The sequence below is a fragment of the Argopecten irradians genome, chromosome 7 (genome assembly GCF_041381155.1).
Source record: "Argopecten irradians isolate NY chromosome 7, Ai_NY, whole genome shotgun sequence".
In the NCBI taxonomy this organism is placed as follows: domain Eukaryota; kingdom Metazoa; phylum Mollusca; class Bivalvia; order Pectinida; family Pectinidae; genus Argopecten; species Argopecten irradians.
The window spans coordinates 1,737,410-1,757,386 of record NC_091140.1 but is presented as its reverse complement, the minus strand read 5'-3'; the positions used below and the strand labels follow the sequence as shown (position 1 = coordinate 1,757,386).

The following is a 19,977-nucleotide window of genomic DNA, read 5'->3' as shown; positions in this document are numbered from 1 at the left end:
CTACTTACATACCACCAACAAAATGGTGTGTATCCATGGTAACGGTCATTATAACATGTTACTTCCTACTTACATACACCAACAAAATGGTGTGTATCCATGGTAACGGTCATTATAACATGTTACTTCCTACTTACATACCACCAATAAAATGGTGTGTACCCATGGTAACGGTCATTATAACATGTTACTTCCTACTTACATAACACCAATAAAATGGTGTGTATCCATGGTAACGGTCATTATAACATGTTACTTCCTACCAAGTTGTCTATCATCCTACCACAAACCCTATACTATAGGTACAATAGTGCCTGGCTTACCTCTGCTGCAGTGACTGTTTAAATCGTGCCATATACTAACATTGACCCTACGACCTTCGGTTTCCTACTGCTGGCCCCCAGTTCAGGGCCTGCAGTCTGACCGTTTAAATCGTGCCATATACTAACATTGACCCTACGACCTTCAGTTTCCTACTGCTGGCCCCCAGTTCAGGGCCTGCAGTCTGACCGTTTAAATCGTGCCATATACTAACATTGACCCTACGACCTTCAGTTTCCTACTGCTGGCCCCCAGTTCAGGGCCTGCAGTCTGACCGTTTAAATCGTGCCATATACTAACATTGACCCTACAACCTTCAGTTTCCTACAGCTGGCCCCCAGTTCAGGGCCTGCAGTAACTGAGAGGATATATTGTGCCATATGAAACATCGACTCTGCGTCCCTCAGTTTCTGTCTATCCACTAACAGCTGCCTTGACATTGACTGAAATTTGACACTTGTTAGCTAGGCCATAGATTGATGATTTATTTCTGGAAACTCAGACTTTCCCTCCACATCAAAACCTAGAATGTTCCTAAACAATCATGACTGTTAATAAGATTTAAAACAAGAAGAGATTAAATGTTTCAAAGCATTTTACATAATTGTTTCAAAGATATGTATGAATTAGAGTAATAGCAGTTTTTACTTTCATTTGTAAGATTTCGTTTGTTTGGTGATGGTATTTTGATCATAGAGGGAAGATTAATATATTCAGAGATGTTGGTGGGTATAATGGTGATTTGTTTGTTCTGTCAGATAATGCATTGTTACAAAAACAAAATGTCAAAGAGATGAGAAATCAGCATGAATATTAAGCTTTATTAGGTCACCTGAGACGAAGTCTCAAGTGACCTATTCTAATCGCCTTTTGTCTGTCATCATCCGTCGTATGTCAGTAAACAATTTACATTTTCGACTTCTTCTCAAAAACAGCAGAAGCAAATTCAATGAAATTTTGCACAAACCTTCTAAGGCATAAGGCCAATCAAAATTGTGAATTAAATGGTCCCCAACCCCCTGGGGGCTGTGGGAGGGGCCAAAACGGGTAAAATTTACTATAATTTCAAAAATCTTCTCCACTCACAGATGTGATGGAATCAAATACTCTTCACAAATAGAAAGGTCTAAAGGTCCTTTACAAAAATTGTGAATTATATGACCCTGGGGTCTCAGGTTTCCCCTAGGGGAGGGGGTTAAGCTTACTATAGGTTATATAGGGAAAACACATTTTTGAGCATTATTTGGTCATTTGTAAAAGGAAATGAGTCAAATGTTGTCAGAATTATCCCTATGAAATGGCCATTGAATCCTATTAACAAATTTTCCATGACTAACTCCCAGGGGCCAAAAGGGGTCAAATAAGCTAAAACTTCAAAAATCTTCTTCTGAAATTTTGGAAGTGGTAGAATCAAATACTCTTCATAGATGGAAAGGTCTTAAGGTCCTTAACAAAAATTGTGAATTATATGACCCTTGGGTCTCATGTTTCCCCCTGGGGAGGGGGTCAAGTTTACTATAGTTTATATAGGAAAAACACTTTTATGAATGTTATCTGCTTTTTTTTCATAGGAAATTAGTCAAACTGGGTTAGAATTATTAGCCTGAAATAGCATTTTAACACCATATTCATATTGGTCCTGGCTGACCCCCAGGGACCAGAGAGGCGGGGCCAAAATGGGTCAAAATGGCTAAAATTTCAAAAATCTTCTTCTGAATTCACAGGTTTGATGGGACCAAATAATCTCCATAGATTAAAAACTGAAATTTATAAAATCACTGACACTGACTGACTTCTAGTTTGGTTATGTTGTATAATGTTAGCAATGCAAATTGGAATTTTAAGCATAAGGTTTGGTAACATAATACACTAACTATCAAAATGAAAAACAAATAATAAAAATTCTAATACGAAAGTTCAACTTTAAAGTTTATTTTAATTCGTAAATAATTTTTATAGATTTGAACCAACTTTGCAATGCAGCACTCAGGTGACCGTCAAGGCCTCTTGTATTATATCTTAGGCTGTTATGATAAAAACAGATGTCATTTTTTACGAGATGTGAAGTATCGTCCAATTTACAGTTAATCATTTTGCACGATTCCTCCTGCTGTCCTAATTGTAGGTGAATGCCTAGTTATTAACAAATGCATCCCATAATAACCATCTTCATGACATCAAGGGACATAACTCATGAAAGAGAGACTGATTATATATTATCACTTGATTGTTCATTGTTTCACACCCATTCTTCTTTTAATTTTTGGTAATTGATAAAATCATTTGGTTAAGATGCAATTTATTGTTTATTTTTAGCTACTTTGTTTAGTTTTCTTAATTCTTCTTATTTTGAGCAATTTTTTCATTTATTGATTTGAGAAAATACACATACCTTGGTAGTTATTTATGTCTTTTTAGCAAACACATTTTAACAAGTTAAACAGGTCCTTTGCATTATTGTAACATTTTGTCTGTTTGATTTCAGATGGCTATGCTTTCTCACAAGAAGAGCATGGAGTCCTCACCCAGGTAAGTGTGGAATGACACTCTGTTCCAGGATCAAAGTGTTACATTTATATTTCATCTATATTAAGTAATAATGTCATTCATTTTCACAAATTTGAAACATCCTTAAAAAAACATTAGTAAACATTCTGACATCTTATATGTTTGGACAGTACAAACATTTTCAAGTTATATTATAAAATTTGGAACAAGAAATATTTTGGTATGGGATATGACTGATGAAGTTATGGCTATATTTCAGGCGGAGCTCATCCGAGTCTACGACAGCAACAAGGAGAAGCCGGAGGGATTATAGTGAGACAATCTGTTTACGTGGTGAAGTCGATGTTACTTAACCAGGTCAACATAACAAAAGGACACCATACCATATATGGGGATCAATTAACCTTCCTACAGTCAGGATTCATCCGACACTTGGTCGGGTGGGTGGATAAACCACTTTATCATTCGCATAGATAATCCGTGATGGATCTGAATCAGTAGGCCATCGTAACTTTGAGATAGATAATCTGTGGTGGATCTGAATCAGTAGGCCGTCGTTTCTTTGGGATCAAATTTCATCATTACTGAACATTAGATTGTGATCTGATTCTACACCAGTCAAGATTGTCATTTATAAATTATGTCTCATCAAGTCCAGATTATCTAATGTCATAACATCTGGATTATTTGACATTATAAGGTTCGGATTATCTGATGTAAAGTCAGGATTATCTTATGTAAAGTTAGTATTATCTTATGTAAAATTAGGATTATCTGATGTAAGGTTAGAATTATCTGATGTAAAGTTAGAATTATCTTATGTAAAGTTAGGACTATCTGATGTTAAGTTAGGACTATCTGATGTAAGGTAAGGATTATCTGATGTAAAGTTAGGATTATCTGATGTAAAGTTAGGATTATCTGATGTAAAGTTAGGATTATCTGATGTAAAGTAAGGATTATCTGATGTAAAGTCAGGATTATCTGATGTTAAGTCAGGATTATCTGATGTAAAGTTAGTATAATCTATCTGATGTAAAGTCAGGATTATCTGATGTAAAGTTAGTATTATCTATCTGATGTAAAGTCAGGATTATCTGATGTAAAGTTAGTATTATCTATCTGATGTAAAGTCAGGATTATCTGATGTAAAGTCAGGATTATCTGATATAAAGTCAGGATTATCTGATGTAAAGTTAGGATTATTTGATGTAAAGTCAGGATTATCTGATATAAAGTTAGGATTATCTGATGTAAAGTTAGGACTATCTGATGTAAAGTCAGGATTATCTGATGTAAGGTTAGGATTATCTGATGTAAAGTCAGGATTATCTGATGTAAAGTCAGGATTATCTGATGTAAGGTTAGGATTATCTGATGTGAAGTAAGGATTATCTATCTGATGTAAAGTTAGGAATATCTGATGTAAAGTCAGGATTATCTGTTATCATTATGTCGGAATATTTTACATAACAATTAGCTTAGGTTACTTGGAATATTTATACCATTTTATGGTTGAATTATCAGATCATTTCATGGATGGATTATCTGACCATGATAATCGTCAGGTTGATTTACACAGCCCACCTGTTGTTATTGTTAAGGAGAAATGTACAGGTCTGTACTTTATTGTTGTGTTGTCATAGTTACAAATATATACAGAATGCCTGAGTATGATTGGATATGATCTGAATGTGTTATGTTAGGATTAAATCATTATATAAAAAAGAAAGGTATTTTTATTACCATTCCTGCGTTAGTTACCCATGCTGACTGTAACTATCGGTGTAAATGAGGACTTCAGACACCAGGTTTGACCATTCGTTGTAGTACCTGGCCTTTGTGAGGACATTGTCCATAGTATTAATATCTTACTGAATTCCTTTGAACATTCTACATACTCTTTGTCTGAAGCTTAAGCTTCAGCCACAGGAATTTGGCATGGATATCCAATGGTGTATGTATGTATGACCATGGGTATTCAGTTTTCCAAGTCCCTGTGGTTTCAGTGTAGTACTGACCTCCATTTAATCCATAAGCATAATATTGAAAAAATCTTGTTTTGTTATTGTCTGAAGTATATCATAGGCCTTTTGTTTATTTATCTATGTAATTTATAAAGATATGTGTTATAAATACAATCATGAAAGATTAAATAAGAAGTCTGCATGAAAGAAAAGAAAACTTGATTCTGTTGATGAACTTTGTTAAGACTGAGATGATAAAGGTGGTTTTACAGTGAAATCGAAATTGTGTCGGTCTGTTGTAAATAAAAATGAAATTAGATCTTTTTACCATTACAAAGTACAGTCAAACCTGTCTATACAGACCACCCAAGGGACAGTCAAACCTATCTATAAAGACCACCCAAGGGACAGTCAAACCTGTCTATAAAGACCACCCAAGGGACAGTCAAACCTGTCTATAAAGACCACCCAAAGGACAGTCAAACCTGTCTATAAAGACCACTCAAGGGACAGTCAAACCTGTCTATAAAGTCCATATAAAGGGCAGTCAAACCTGTCTAAAAAGACCACTCAAGGGACAGTCAAACCTGTCTATAAAGACCACCCAAGGAATAGTCAAACCTGTCTATAAAGACCACCCAAGGGACAGTCAAACCTGTCTATAAAGACCACCCAAGGGACAGTCAAACCTGTCTATAAAGACCACCCAAGGGACAGTCAAACCTGTCTATAAAGACCACCCAAGGGACAGTCAAACCTGTCTATAAAGACCACCCAAGGGACAGTCAAACCTGTCTATAAAGACCACCCAAGGGACAGTCAAACCTGTCTATAAAGACCACCCACCCAAGGGTCAGTCAAACCTGTCTATAAAGACCACCCAAGGGTCAGTCAAACCTGTCTATAAAGACCATACAAAGGACAGTCAAACCTGTCTATAAAGACCACCCAAGGGACAGTCAAACCTGTCTATAAAGACCACTCAAGGGACAGTCAAACCTGTCTATAAAGACCATATAAAGGGACAGTCAAACCTGTCTATAAATACCATACAAAGGACAGTCAAACCTGTCTATAAAGACCACCCAAGGGACAGTCAAACCTGTCTATAAAGACCACCCAAGGGACAGTCAAACCTGTCTATAAAGACCACCCAAGGGACAGTCAAACCTGTCTATAAAGACCACACAAGGGACAGTCAAACCTGTCTATAAAGACCACCCAAGGGACAGTCAAACCTGTCTATAAAGACCACCCAAGGGACAGTCAAACCTGTCTATAAAGACCACACAAGGGACAGTCAAACCTGTCTATAAAGACCACCCAAGGGACAGTCAAACCTGTCTATAAAGACCACCCAAGGGACAGTCAAACCTGTCTATAAAGACCACCCAAGGGACAGTCAAACCTGTCTATAAACCACACAAGGGTCAGTTAAACCTGTCTATAAAGACCACCCAAGGGACAGTCAAACCTGTCTATAAAGACCACCCAAGGGACAGTCAAACCTGTCTATAAAGACCACCCAAGGGACAGTCAAACCTGTCTATAAAGACCACCCAAGGGACAGTCAAACCTGTCTATAAAGACCACCCAAGGGACAGTCAAACCTGTCTATAAAGACCACCCAAGGGACAGTCAAACCTGTCTATAAAGACCACCCAAGGGACAGTCAAACCTGTCTATAAAGACCACCCAAGGGACAGTCAAACCTGTCTATAAAGACCACCCAAGGGACAGTCAAACCTGTCTATAAAGACCACCCAAGGGACAGTCAAACCTGTCTATAAAGACCACCAAAGGGACAGTCAAACCTGTCTATAAAGACCACCCAAGGGACAGTCAAACCTGTCTATAAAGACCACCCAAGGGACAGTCAAACCTGTCTATAAAGACCACCCAAGGGACAGTCAAACCTGTCTATAAAGACCACCCAAGGGACAGTCAAACCTGTCTATAAAGACCACCCAAGGGACAGTCAAACCTGTCTATAAAGACCACCCAAGGGACAGTCAAACCTGTCTATAAAGACCACCCAAGGGACAGTCAAACCTGTCTATAAAGACCACCCAAGGGACCAGTCAAACCTGTCTATAAAGACCACCCAAGGGACAGTCAAACCTGTCTATAAAGACCACCCAAGGGACAGTCAAACCTATCTATAAAGACCACTCAAGGGACAGTCAAACCTGTCTATAAAGACCACCCAAGGGACAGTCAAACCTGTCTATAAAGACCACCCAAGGGACAGTCAAACCTATCTATAAAGACCACCCAAGGGACAGTCAAACCTGTCTATAAAGACCACTCAAAGGACAGTCAAACCTGTCTATAAAGACCACCCAAGGGAGAGGCAAACCTGTCTATAAAGACCACCCAAGGGACAGTCAAACCTGTCTATAAAGACCACCCAAGGGACAGTCAAACCTGTCTATAAAGACCACTCAAGGGACAGTCAAACCTGTCTATAAAGACCACTCAAGGGACAGTCAAACCTGTCTATAAAGACCACCCAAGGGACAGTCAAACCTGTCTATAAAGACCACCCAAGGGACAGTCAAACCTGTCTATAAAGACCACCCAAGGGACAGTCAAACCTGTCTATAAAGACCACCCAAGGGACAGTCAAACCTGTCTATAAAGACCACCCAAGGGACAGTTAAACCTGTCTATAAAGACCACCCAAGGGACAGTCAGACCTGTCTATAAAGACCACCAAAGGGACAGTCAAACCTGTCTATAAAGACCACCCAAGGGACAGTCAAACCTGTCTATAAAGACCACCCAAGGGACAGTCAAACCTGTCTATAAAGACCACCCAAGGGACAGTCAAACCTGTCTATAAAGATCACCCAAGGGACAGTCAAACCTGTCTATAAAGACCACCCAAGGGAGAGGCAAACCTGTCTATAAAGACCACCCAAGGGACAGTCAAACCTGTCTATAAAGACCACCCAAGGGACAGTCAAACCTGTCTATAAAGACCACCCAAGGGACAGTCAAACCTGTCTATAAAGACCACCCAAGGGACAGTCAAACCTGTCTATAAAGACCACCCAAGGGACAGTCAAACCTGTCTATAAAGACCACCCAAGGGACAGTCAAACCTGTCTATAAAGACCACCCAAGGGACAGTCAAACCTGTCTATAAAGATCACCCAAGGGATAGTCAAACCTTTCTATAAAGACCACCCAAGGGTCAGTCAAACCTGTCTATAAAGACCACCCAAGGGACAGTCAAACCTGTCTATAAAGACCACCCAAGGGACAGTCAAACCTGTCTATAAATACCATACAAAGGACAGACAAACCTGTCTATGAAGACCACCCAAGGGACAGTCAGACCTGTCTATAAAGACCACTCAAAGGACAGACAAACCTGTCTATAAATACCATACAAAGGACAGTCAAACCTGTCTATAAAGACCACCCAAGGGACAGTCAAACCTGTCTATAAAGACCACTCAAGGGACAGTCAAACCTGTCTATAAAGACCACCAAAGGGACAGTCAAACCTGTCTATAAAGACCACCCAAGGGACAGTCAAACCTGTCTATAAAGACCACCCAAGGGACAGTCAAACCTGTCTATAAAGACCACCCAAGGGACAGTCAAACCTGTCTATAAAGACCACCCAAGGGACAGTCAAACCTGTCTAAAAAAACAAGGACAGTCAAACTGTCAAGGGACAGTCAAACCTGTCTATAAAGACCACTCAAGGGACAGTCAAACCTGTCTATAAAGACCACTCAAGGGACCAGTCAGACTTGTCTATAACGACCACCAAGGGGCCAATCAGACCTGTCTATAAAGACCACTCAAGGGAGACAGAAATAGTGTTTTGTATACATGTATACAAATTGGCAGTTTTTACTGAAAAAGTGATGTTAATAAGAAGGTGGTCTTTTTACAGAGGGGGACGCTATAGCAGGGTTAATAAGAAGGTGGTCTTTTTACAGAGGGGGACGCTATAGCAGGGTTAATAAGAAGGTGGTCTTTTTACAGAGGGGGACGCTATAGCAGGGTTAATAAGAAGGTGGTCTTTTTACAGAGGGGGACGCTATAGCAGGGTTAATAAGAAGGTGGTCTTTTTACAGAGGGGGACGCTATAGCAGGGTTAATAAGAAGGTGGTCTTTTTACAGAGGGGGACGCTATAGCAGGGTTAATAAGAAGGTGGTCTTTTTACAGAGGAGGGCGCTATAGCAGGGTTAATAAGAAGGTGGTCTTTTTACAGAGGGGGACGCTATAGCAGGGTTAATAAGAAGGTGGTCTTTTTACAGAGGGGGACGCTATAGCAGGGTTAATAAGAAGGTGGTCTTTTTACAGAGGAGGGCGCTATAGCAGGGTTAATAAGAAGGTGGTCTTTTTACAGAGGGGGACGCTATAGCAGGGTTAATAAGAAGGTGGTCTTTTTACAGAGGGGGACGCTATAGCAGGGTTAATAAGAAGGTGGTCTTTTTACAGAGGAGGGCGCTATAGCAGGGTTAATAAGAAGGTGGTCTTTTTACAGAGGGGGGCGCTATAGCAGGGTTAATAAGAAGGTGGTCTTTTTACAGAGGGGGACGCTATAGCAGGGTTTACTGTACTTTGTAAATGAATATATGATTGTTTCCACACAGTTTGTCAAATTTATACTATACAAATTAAGTGACTTATATTATTACCTGGATGTGAACACTTAAGAGTTGTAATTTCATGGGCTGTCGCTTAAGTAGCAATGGTGATGAGACACGAGATGTATATCAGGACTATGAGGACAGAATTATATTTAAAATAGATTGGATCTATGTATCTACTCATATCCATAGTATTAGGTGTGGAGAAGCCGATGAGAGAATTTGTATGAAGTATGATAGTATTTATTTTATCACTCTAAAAGATATTATGTAATAGAACACAATATACATTATACAATTACTGTATTGTTGTTGTTGTCGTCTCAATTGCCCCCTTTATCTAACTTTTTGAACATTTTATTTCTTACCTGAATCAAACAAATGCTATTACTCCAATCAACTGTAAATAATAATTACTTTTTAGGTCATCTGATCTGAAGGGTCAGGATGACCTGTAGTCGTCATGCTTCGTGCGCTGTGCGTAAACTTTTCACATTTTAAACTTCCTGTGTTTTTGCTGCAACTTGCATGAAATGATCGTGACATGGTCATGACCAAGTGTTATTTTTCAGATCAATCTGAAATCCAAGATGGCCACCACAGCCACCATCTTGAAAATGCATTTTGAAATTCTTCTTAAATTCTACCAATGCAATTTGGCTTAAACTTGCCTGAAATGATCCTTATATGATTCCGATAAAGTATTGTTACAGTTCTGGTTGATCCCAAATCAAAGATGGCTACCATGACACCATATCTAATGAATTACCTATATGACTATTGCCGAGGTAGTCAAATGACCGTTAAGGCCCTTGGGCCTCTTGTATAATATTTAACTAATTACACAGTAGAATTAACAATACCCTAGGCTACTGGTATATTTACATTATCATCATATCTCAACTCACTTACCACAAATTATTGCCGTATTAGAAAATTATACATATAGGTTCGTCTTGGACAGACAATATTCCTTTTTAAACCAGATGAGTGAGAGTAATAATTACTTTTATTAATTTCCCACCATTCAGTCATCCTTTAGTATTAATCACAGGCTACATTGATATATAGGTATTTGATGAGCTTTTCAATTTTACTGAGGTTTAGAAACGTCTTTACTCCTCACTAAAGAAATCACTGATGCTGTACGATATGTAATGGCATAAAATGGCTTCTCTTATATAGCTGTGATAGATTTCCTCATCCTTGTTTTGTCATTCTAGTCAACTGTATCATGTGCCATTCATCTTCTTGTTACCATAGTAACCAATCATTTCCATAGTAACCAATCAAAGTTGCCGAGTCTGACACAAGGTAACTAAGAGTTGTGACTATGATCACATGTAACCGTTGGTTACTGAGATTATATGGATGATCTGTTCAATACCAGGTAATTTATTCCTTACTTTGTGTTATGTTTACTCTTTGTTGCCGAGATTTTCCTTTGTTTTTGTGGTTGGTGTAGCGACATGTTGTTTTTATCACCATTCTCACCGATTTTACAAATGTTTACAATTAAACCAATCAAATATCTAAGTATTTAGAGGAATACAATCTGTAGAAATCATCAGTTATTGTTAATCATGAATAATTCACCAACTATTTTTAATACAATAAGATGTTACCACTATATATGTTGCTTAGTTCATCTTTTAGGTTCTGTGGAAACAATTTTTTCATGTTAAAATCTTTTCAAATCTTTATAATTAATACTGAATATGATAAGAAATGGGATGATCAGGGTTTGAATGGTATGATTATAATGAGTCTTTATTACATGTACACAAGATTTAACTGTATATATTATATATGTAACCGATTACCAGTGTAATGTTAGCTGGAGTTAATATCTGGTTACCAGAAACACAGAAAAGTAGTTACCTTCAAACTAATGTATTAATTTTTGAATTCATGTTATCATATAAAGGAAGCGTTGTATTGCTTCATCCATATTATGTACATTTAAAATGCTTAGTTCCAGATGTAAACATGTTTGATATCAAGTCCCTTGAACAAAAATGTAAGTTTTTGTAAACTGAAATGTTTTGTGTTGATGCATTTACATAGAAAACAGAAATAAATCTCTTTTTTTTGTCTTTTTCCAAATGACTTTGCTAGTTTTTCTTCATGCTACGAATGGAACTCAACAAGATGTCTCCAAAATTTTACGTTAAAATACCAAGCCTAAGTTTTAGTTATATTTCTTACCATAAAGGGAATTTAATAACTTTAAATTCTCAATTGGAAAGCATAACAGATTAGCCTTTGAAAAATTTTGAAAACTTTCCTTAACATCAGTAAGACTTTCATAGTTGTTGAAGAAATTTAGTTTCCGAAAGTTGAGGAATACTGATGAAACTGAGCCCCGAGTTGTTTGACTTAAAGGAGGTGGAGAATTGCTAACCATTGCCGAGAAATGTGGTACAATCATTCAATGACCTTCCTGACAAGGAAAGGGCAATAACTCTTTATTGACAAGTGCAAAGAAAGAACATTATCATTCAGATCATCCTCGATAATCAAGGAGTTCCGATCACTTACTCACTCTACACCCCTGGACTATCTCATAGTGAAATTGAAGGCAGCTCAACGAAAAATATTTGACCAATCACAGGCCAGCAAAAATTTCCTTTGATGACAGAGAGGGCGCCGCCTAACCTCAAAGCCACACAGTCAACCACAATGTACAATTATACGGCTCTTTTGATGTACATCAAACGACTAAATTGCCTGTTCTGTTGCCTCCAGTTTTACTATGAGATAGTCCAGGGGTGTAGAGATCGTAAGTGATCAGAACCCCTGGAGTATCGAGGATGCCATCAGATAGGAATGTCTGCATATTATATTAATACTCATTAAATTCAGGGATTCAAAAAATATCTTTCATAATGGATTACTTGAATTGATGGCGACACATTATGGTAATCTCTTTAATCTCATTGACTGGCTGCATGTAAAAGTTGTTATTATATTCCTTTCACACCAAAGACACAAATGTAAATATGCCACAATTTATTTTCATTACCAAGTGAGGACCTTTTTGTTGCAGTAACTGTTGTTTTGATTTATAGCCGCTAAAACTTGATTGGACCGATTTTATCTCAAGCTTTCATTCGTGATCACAATTCCAGTAAACACCATGAAGAATATGATCGTTATCAATTTTTTTATCTTGGCCTCTAAAAACAGTCTATGGTCACTGTGGTGATTCTAAATTAATATAATCTGTAACTTAGACCCTTGTCTTGACAATAAAGAGACCTGTTGTTCAAAAGGTGACATAATTTACTGCAAAATCTGTTTTCTAATAGGGAAGTACCGTATTCGATCCAATAAGTGCCAATATCCCTGTTAGCGCCCCTCCCCCTTTTGATTCCTCAATTTCAATTGCCCGTGCGTAAATAAAGACTTAAACTATCAAAACTGTGTAGGTTTGCACTTTATTTTTGCAATAATTTCGTCTCAGTAAGCATCTTTTCATTTTTCTAAAAGCCTTTGCGCTTATTGGGTCGAATACGGTAGGTAAGAATTATCATAATTCTATCAAACTTGATAAACAAAGAAATCATTTGATTGTTACACTGAATAACCTAACCATCTTTTAAACCAATGGTCGTTATTCTTACTTGGTAGAGGATCTGACATCCCATGGAGGGACACTTACTGGTGATCGATGTACTCCTTGTATATAAGTTCACTGTTGGAATCTTGGAAACAGGAAGATTTTTTAAGTATTCAAACCTCTAAAACTAGTGTCAGAAATATAGTATTTACCAATATTAGTGCTTTGGTTACTGACGATGAAGTTGTTCCAATAGGTTCACCAACAAAGCAGTTGTAAAGATTTATAAACTCGTATCCTCTGTAAACTAGAGTCAGAAATATAGCATTTACCAATAAAAGTGGTTTGGTTACTGGCGATCAAGTTGTTCCAATAGTTTCACCTATAAAGCAGTTGTAAAGAAAACTTAAACTCTTCTCATTATTTCAACATTTTATTGATATTTATGTTAGAAAAAAAAATAAAGTTTTACAACAATATGCATTGCCACTGTGGAGAGTGATGACTGTATCTACATAATGTCTGAAGCACTGACGAGTTTATAATAACAGGGATACCACATGTTATCAGCATAAAGACTCAATGTATTAGGATAAAAGATGCACATGCCCCAATAATGTCTTTATAATAGTTATGTTAAAATCTATCTTTGTAAAACTTGTAATCAACTCTTCGAGCAAAAACTTTCAACAAGACAGAAAAATATATAACAAAAAAAATCCCTATTATAACTATATCAACAATAAAGACAAAACCAATCGACACCAATCTCATCTTAAACAAATAACAAGTTAGAACAGGCTAGAGCTTTCTACTTTGTATCATTTAAAGGGTAAAAGGTAAAATTTGTTTATTGAAGGACACAATTAAAGGATTTTCCAAGTTCAATAAAAACACTTAAAGGCTTGTGGTGGTGGTGTAGAAAATCACCTCCATCATCAGATTCAGTATCCTGGCATAACCGCACCATTCCATCTACATTCTTTTGCAGTAGATCAGGTTATTGCAGATTTAAAAGTAAATTTCCTAGCAAGTCCTAATTAATATATTTAATTATCTGAATTTATTCATTAGCTGTTTGATCAATGCAACATTATGGCGCCAATTTTGACACTTTGTGTCAGAAACATTGTTTGACATGAACAAGATTGATAGCATAAAACATCTACTTGTACAGAAATGGGGACTATTTAAAATGTAGTGCTTACAGAGAACTCCACATATAACACAACTAAAACATAATATGCCTTAATAAAAGTATTTACAACAGAACAAATAGTATATCAATGTCATGATTTTTTTTCCATACATCTCGATCAATATGTATAATATTAGCATTCCTGTACTTCACAACGCTGAAACATACGACACTTTTAGCAGAGTAACAATGCCAAGAGTAGTCTCCCTTGTGCCACAATGACATGACAGATTTCACTTAAATAACCAAACATGATCATTTCTTGTGCTCTCGTTACTGACAAGACCAGCATGTTGTCAGTATGTGAAATCCCATCACATGGAAAACTAAATCATATGATCCAACCTCAGAAATCTTGGAACATTATCCAACAAAATGATGGAAATGCCTCCTCTCACTCACTCAAGTCTTTAAATAAAAGTCTATTCATCATCCTCATCCTCTTCCTCCTCATCATCATCCTCTTCCTCCTCCTCATCATCATCCTCTTCATCGTCATCATCTTCCTCTTCCTGCGCTACAGCCTGAGGAACCACTGTTTTGGCTTTCTTTGCTGGCATTAGTTGCTCTAAGTTCACATCTGTGAAAGTCTTGCCTTGTTTGTACTGTTCAGATTGCTACAAGGAAAATAGTTTCACACTACTAATAAACATTGACTTTGATATGGAAAATTACAAATTCAATGTGTAAATGTTGAAGATATTTATCGTAATCAAAGACTTTCCCCTGCTGCATAACACTACATAATAACAAAAGATTCCCTTACATATATATATATATATATATGTGTGTGTGTGTGTCAGACAACTGCTAATAATAAATATTTTACATCATTGGTTCAAAGAAGTACACAAGAGTTATCTCCCGACACATAAACTTTAGTAACATATTAAAAATTTTGTTGAACCGTCCCAAAATTAATAAACCATCTTTTTTTGTTATGACTCCAATTTCATGCCTTCATGGCCAAATTAAGCTGAATGGAATGTCTGGCATCATCAAAATCATTAACTTACAATTTCATATCTTTTCTTGTCTGCGATAGCTTTCTGCTCATAAAAGGGTCTGTTTGGACACTTCTCCCACTGTCTGCCCAAATCTTTGGCCACCTCAGCCACTGTCCAGTTTGGGTTCTTAGCCTTTACTTTTCCTCTCTCGTCAGCACAGAAGAAAAAGAAGGCAGACCTGAGGGAAAATATCGCAATGCATTAAATCTCAAGTTAAAGTATGTATTAAGAAAACCATTCAAAGTCTAAATCAAATCTGTCAATCTTCTGAATATAAGTAGGTAAGATGGGGACTTTAACTATGATTATTTCCAACAACAATTTTAAGGTATCATTCACAATCAATATTATGCAATATCATGTTTCTTAGAAGAATACAGACAGTGCCATGCAAAAAAAATATAAAAATTTTAATTGACAACACGACCTCTTAAAACTTGTGCAACATTTTTAACTTAACTTAGGAAATCAAACATGTCAATTTTCTGACCAAGAATATAGGTCACTGGTGAAAAAGTATTTATTTTTCTAGATAGATTTCAACAACAAATTAAAGGGGTAATGATACACAATCAATGTTATTTAGTCAAATACACAGCCAAATATCAATGTGAATTATAAACCCTTTGTTACTTACAGTGACCGTTTAGGAGCATTTGGGTCTTTGGTTCTCTTCCTACTTTTCTTCTCTCCCTTGGGAGGCACATAGGTTCTCATCTGTAGATCGTATCTGGCCTTATCTTTCTGAGCCATGTCCTCGAACCTCATCTTCTCTTGGGCCGACATCGTCTACAATGATGAAAATCACAAAATACAGATCCAAATACATTCATCTTGAAATAGATTATAATTATAAGGTTATTTCTGACTCTTAGGGATAATGGGACCCAATTGCTATGGAAACTATTTCAATTTTTTTTCAAACTGTCAAAAATTTGTTAAACACCCTGTTAAACCCCCAAAATTCTTATACTGATATTCCATTTCCCATCAAAATGAGGTTAAAATGATCCATTTAATTGAGTGAAGAAAAGACAATATTTGCTGAAATCTTACATCTGAAATACAATTAATATTCTAATACAATTCAATAATTAATATTTATATCATATAATTACCTTCCATTTCTCTGCACATTTCTTTGTGAATTCTGCAAACACCACTTTTTCCCCAGGATGAGCTTTCTTGTGTTCCTCTCGGATTGTCTGTACAAAGAAAGCGTACGACGACATTCGCCCCTTGGGCTTCCCTGCTTCAGCTTTTCCTACCATGTTGTATTAATTCCTGAAAACAAAACCAAATTTAATATTCAATATTTATTGCCTAAAATAAATCAAAGAATAAAGTCAAGATACCTTTGTTGATAAAGCATAAATAGAAATTAAAGCATTGTGTGCTTTCGAACATCCCATTTCATTCAAATTAGATACAAAAGAAATAAATACTAATTTCTCATTTTACAACTAAGAAAGTAGTGTCCATCAATCAATAATTAAGAGTAGGAAAAGGCTTATTTTAATATTACTGTTTGGTTGAGCAAAAAAAAAAAAAAAAAAAAAAAAGATTTTGAAAATGTTCCATTTCCATACACTATAAAGAATACATTAGGGAGAGGGGCTGGACATAAAATTGAAAAAAAACAAAAAAAAAAAAAAACCAGCTAAATTAACTAAACATTTCCGACCATTTTGACATATGATACAAGATTCTTTAATTAACTGGTCACAGTTACACCTAATCATATGGTGCCAGATTCAGCTTTACTGAATCTAATTTTAATGATGCACATTCAACATTTATATGTGTCCCATTTGCAGCTGGAGTGTTGCCACCTGGAACCATTTTCATCCAGAGGCCTTCCATCGAGGAATGTCTAAAAACATTGATATTTTCGCAATTTTGATTGATTCGATAATATAAGACTCTTTCATATGTGGATATGAAGGATAGGGATATTCTACCCGAGGGTCACAGGGTAGCCAGGCAATACAGTCTCAGGCGGCATGAGTGTATTGCCCTACTGATCAGCCAGTATTACACCCGTAGGTATGAAAGAAACATATAACTTTGTTGGCAACCTCATCAAATATTATACAAATATTTCATGGGTTACTGTGCTCTAGTTCATAATATTTAACCCGAGGTGGCGGTAATCAACAAATGTTATATTGCATGAGGCCAAACCGAGTGAAATATAATATTTGTTGATTACCACCACCGAGGGGTAAATATTATGAACTAGGGCACAGTAACCCATGAAATATTTGTTTTATTACATAATCACCAATTTTTCAGTTGAATATTTTTATAAAACAAATACGACAATCACTTAACAAAATCATCAGCACCGTACCGTACGGAATATCTTCAAATCATGTTGAAGTTCGACGTATAGCCCACGTACGTCACGTTGTAACTCCGGTTTGGATGTCTTATTGTCTTCTTTAACATTATTAGACCTCTATGCAGCCTTTTAATCTAATACATTCGCCGTTTCCATCCTCTACACGATATACATCTACATGACGTGCTTAATTCAAGATCTATAAAGCTAGCGCGAAATTGAGCGTGAACCTTTGTGACGTCATAATAACGTAACACACTGTTACGCGCGATTCCTCAGAAGTTTTCTACACAACTTGACAACAACACTGAGGTGTTCCTAAAGCCGTGCAATATAACATCTCGAACCGTGCAATATAACGTTTCCATGGAAGCGTGCAATATAACTTCGAACTGTGCAATATAACAAGGTTTCATTGAACGGTCCGGGATAATAGTTGAAAATATTATATTTCCTCATATATAGATTGGTGTAAACAAATTATGTAATAATGCATAATAATTGCTGAATCTGATCAGGTAAAAAATAATTTCGTTTTTGTGTGTGGTAAATAAAAGGTTAAATTCACTACAGTTGGTCTGAAAAAATACTTACATGAGATATGTCGGTAAATCTTAATTTTTTTTATTGACGCCCGGTTATTGGGTCAAAAAAGTTATTTTTATATTTGGGGGCAGACGGCCGAAAATACCTGAAGACACTCTAAATTAATAATATTTTCTAACATTTAAAAACAATTTGCATCAATTAAAACCATAAAATATTTTAATTTGACATATACCCTATATACAAATATTTTACATGTAAAAATTCAAATTAGCTCTAAAAAGATCCACAATCAATTCAACGAGTTTGAATAAATTATTTATTCATAATTAGATGTCTAGTTATTGTATTTTATTGCAAAATTGTGAATATCATGATTACTAGTGAGATTAAAAACAAAATAATACTTCAAAACTGTTCATGCAAAATCAACAAGACTCCCTATCAGACGCTGTTTGATATGTAAATGAATTATTTAGGAAGGTCTTTGTCAAAAACTGTTCCTATTTTTAGAATAAATTATGCATTTTTTAAACTAGAATCTAGTCAAATCAATGTCAATTAAATTCAAGCATTTTATGTAGAATTTGTCGCCTGTCAATTCCTGGCGGATAGGACTGAATCCATCTCCCTCTGAAACACATCATATGGACTTCGATGAAATCCACCACCTCGACGATTGAAAAGTGTTTTTATGCAGGCCAACGACAACAAAACTGGCTCAAACCAGATTTACAAGACAAAGAAACACCTTTCTAAATCACCGTTTACGAATAAACATACCCAATCACCATTCAATAATTATTTTATGACTTAATATAAAATCCCATCTTTTGCTATAGGAATAACACTATAGCCAGTTTCCTATGTATTTCAATAGTAAGGAAAATTCGACATGGCCGCTCCGCCGCCGACTAACAACGACCTCAAAATTCACCTTCGCAATGTCATTTTCTGAGCTGATGAATGAAAGTACCCTTAGAAATAACCAATCTGTTATTTTATTTCGGCAAATCATTGTCACGATCTGTTTCTTCGGACTTTTTACTTTAACCTGTCACACACCATACCACTCTGTACATTATATAGGAGTCCCAATGCATTTGTATTGCGTTTGGCTTGAGACTGGTATCGGTAGTATGGGTTGTGTATGGCGTACGGCCACCTCCATGACAAAGACCGGCGATGTTTACCAGCCATAAAAACCAACGAAAGTGTATCGCACGACTAAGAAACTTGACCAAACGCTAAAATAAGAAATCATCTTTCAAAATAGCGACTTAGATCAAAGTGTTATGCCAAGTAAATCGAGATGTCGAAAAAATCCCGAACCCTATCAGACAATTTACATAGACTAGCATAGGCAGACATGGCGCTAGCCTTACCACAAGCAGTTAGCAGAGCTATCGGAATAAAATAAGAATAGCATTCTAAAACCGACATCCAAACAAAAAACAGAGATATGCAATTGAAAGAAAAATATTTGTTCTGTTGCAAAATCAACTTTTGACATCGAAAAAAAATAATTTACTTATTTTATAAAACGTCAACTTACCTGACAGTCTTCGTATATAAAGGCCTATGCAGCTCAGTGTTAACCCCACGCTACAAGCTAGCTACATAGACCATACAACGATGGGAATATAGAGAGCTGATTGGTTGGTGTTTGGATTAGCCGCATTATTGGGCCAATCAATACAGAGCAGGTGCGTGACGTCGTTGCATAATTTATGCAGATAGACATCACGTGATACACACAAGCGGGAACATGACACCTGAATCACAAGGCGTGTTTTGAAACAGTTTTTTTTCTCTAAAAAAGTCCAGTAAAGTTTTAACACAGAAAACGAGTAAATTTCAAGGAAGTATAATTCAGGTTTAACATTTCCATCCAACGAGGCATTGTT

At 36.4% G+C, this 19,977-nt stretch overlaps 2 protein-coding genes and 1 long non-coding RNA gene across 4 annotated transcripts in view; 2 read left to right on the top strand and 1 right to left on the bottom strand.

Moving 5' to 3' along the window:
• The window catches only part of LOC138327004 (phospholipid-transporting ATPase IA-like), a 71,907-nt gene extending 66,277 nt beyond the window's left edge, over positions 1–5,630 (top strand). Inside the window, exons 41-42 of one of the 2 annotated variants that reach the window (XM_069272966.1) lie at positions 2,807–2,850; positions 3,089–5,630. In XM_069272966.1, the coding sequence (XP_069129067.1) occupies positions 2,807–2,850; positions 3,089–3,142 (98 nt within the window). In that variant the 3' untranslated portion in view covers positions 3,143–5,630. The remainder of the gene's footprint in view (positions 1–2,806; positions 2,851–3,088) is intronic. The other variant, XM_069272965.1, reaches the window with a different exon arrangement.
• A 3,022-nt stretch (positions 5,631–8,652) lies between these two features.
• On the top strand, positions 8,653–11,519 carry LOC138327003 (uncharacterized). Its single transcript, XR_011209016.1, has 2 exons — positions 8,653–9,246; positions 9,339–11,519. It is a non-coding gene; the product is annotated as an uncharacterized lncRNA (long non-coding RNA).
• Positions 11,520–13,552: 2,033 nt separating this feature from the next.
• LOC138327001 (high mobility group protein B1-like) lies at positions 13,553–19,762 on the bottom strand. Its single transcript, XM_069272963.1, has 5 exons — positions 19,626–19,762; positions 16,299–16,464; positions 15,818–15,969; positions 15,190–15,358; positions 13,553–14,790 (listed from the first exon to the last, which is right to left on the bottom strand). Exons 2-5 carry the CDS (start codon positions 16,449–16,451, stop codon positions 14,596–14,598), a joined length of 669 nt encoding a protein of 222 aa, XP_069129064.1. The 5' UTR covers positions 16,452–16,464; positions 19,626–19,762; the 3' UTR covers positions 13,553–14,595.
• Positions 19,763–19,977: the final 215 nt, after the last annotated feature.

Coding starts and splice junctions, on each gene's coding strand:
- LOC138327001 (XM_069272963.1), bottom strand. CDS start 16,451: ATGGTAGGAAAAGCTGAAGCAGGGAAGCCCAAGGGGCGAATGTCGTCG. Junction 15,359..15,817: donor AATGCTCCTAAACGGTCACT/GTAAGTAACAAA, acceptor ATTTTCCCTCAG/GTCTGCCTTCTTTTTCTTCT. Junction 14,791..15,189: donor ACAAGAAAAGATATGAAATT/GTAAGTTAATGA, acceptor TTTTCCTTGTAG/CAATCTGAACAGTACAAACA.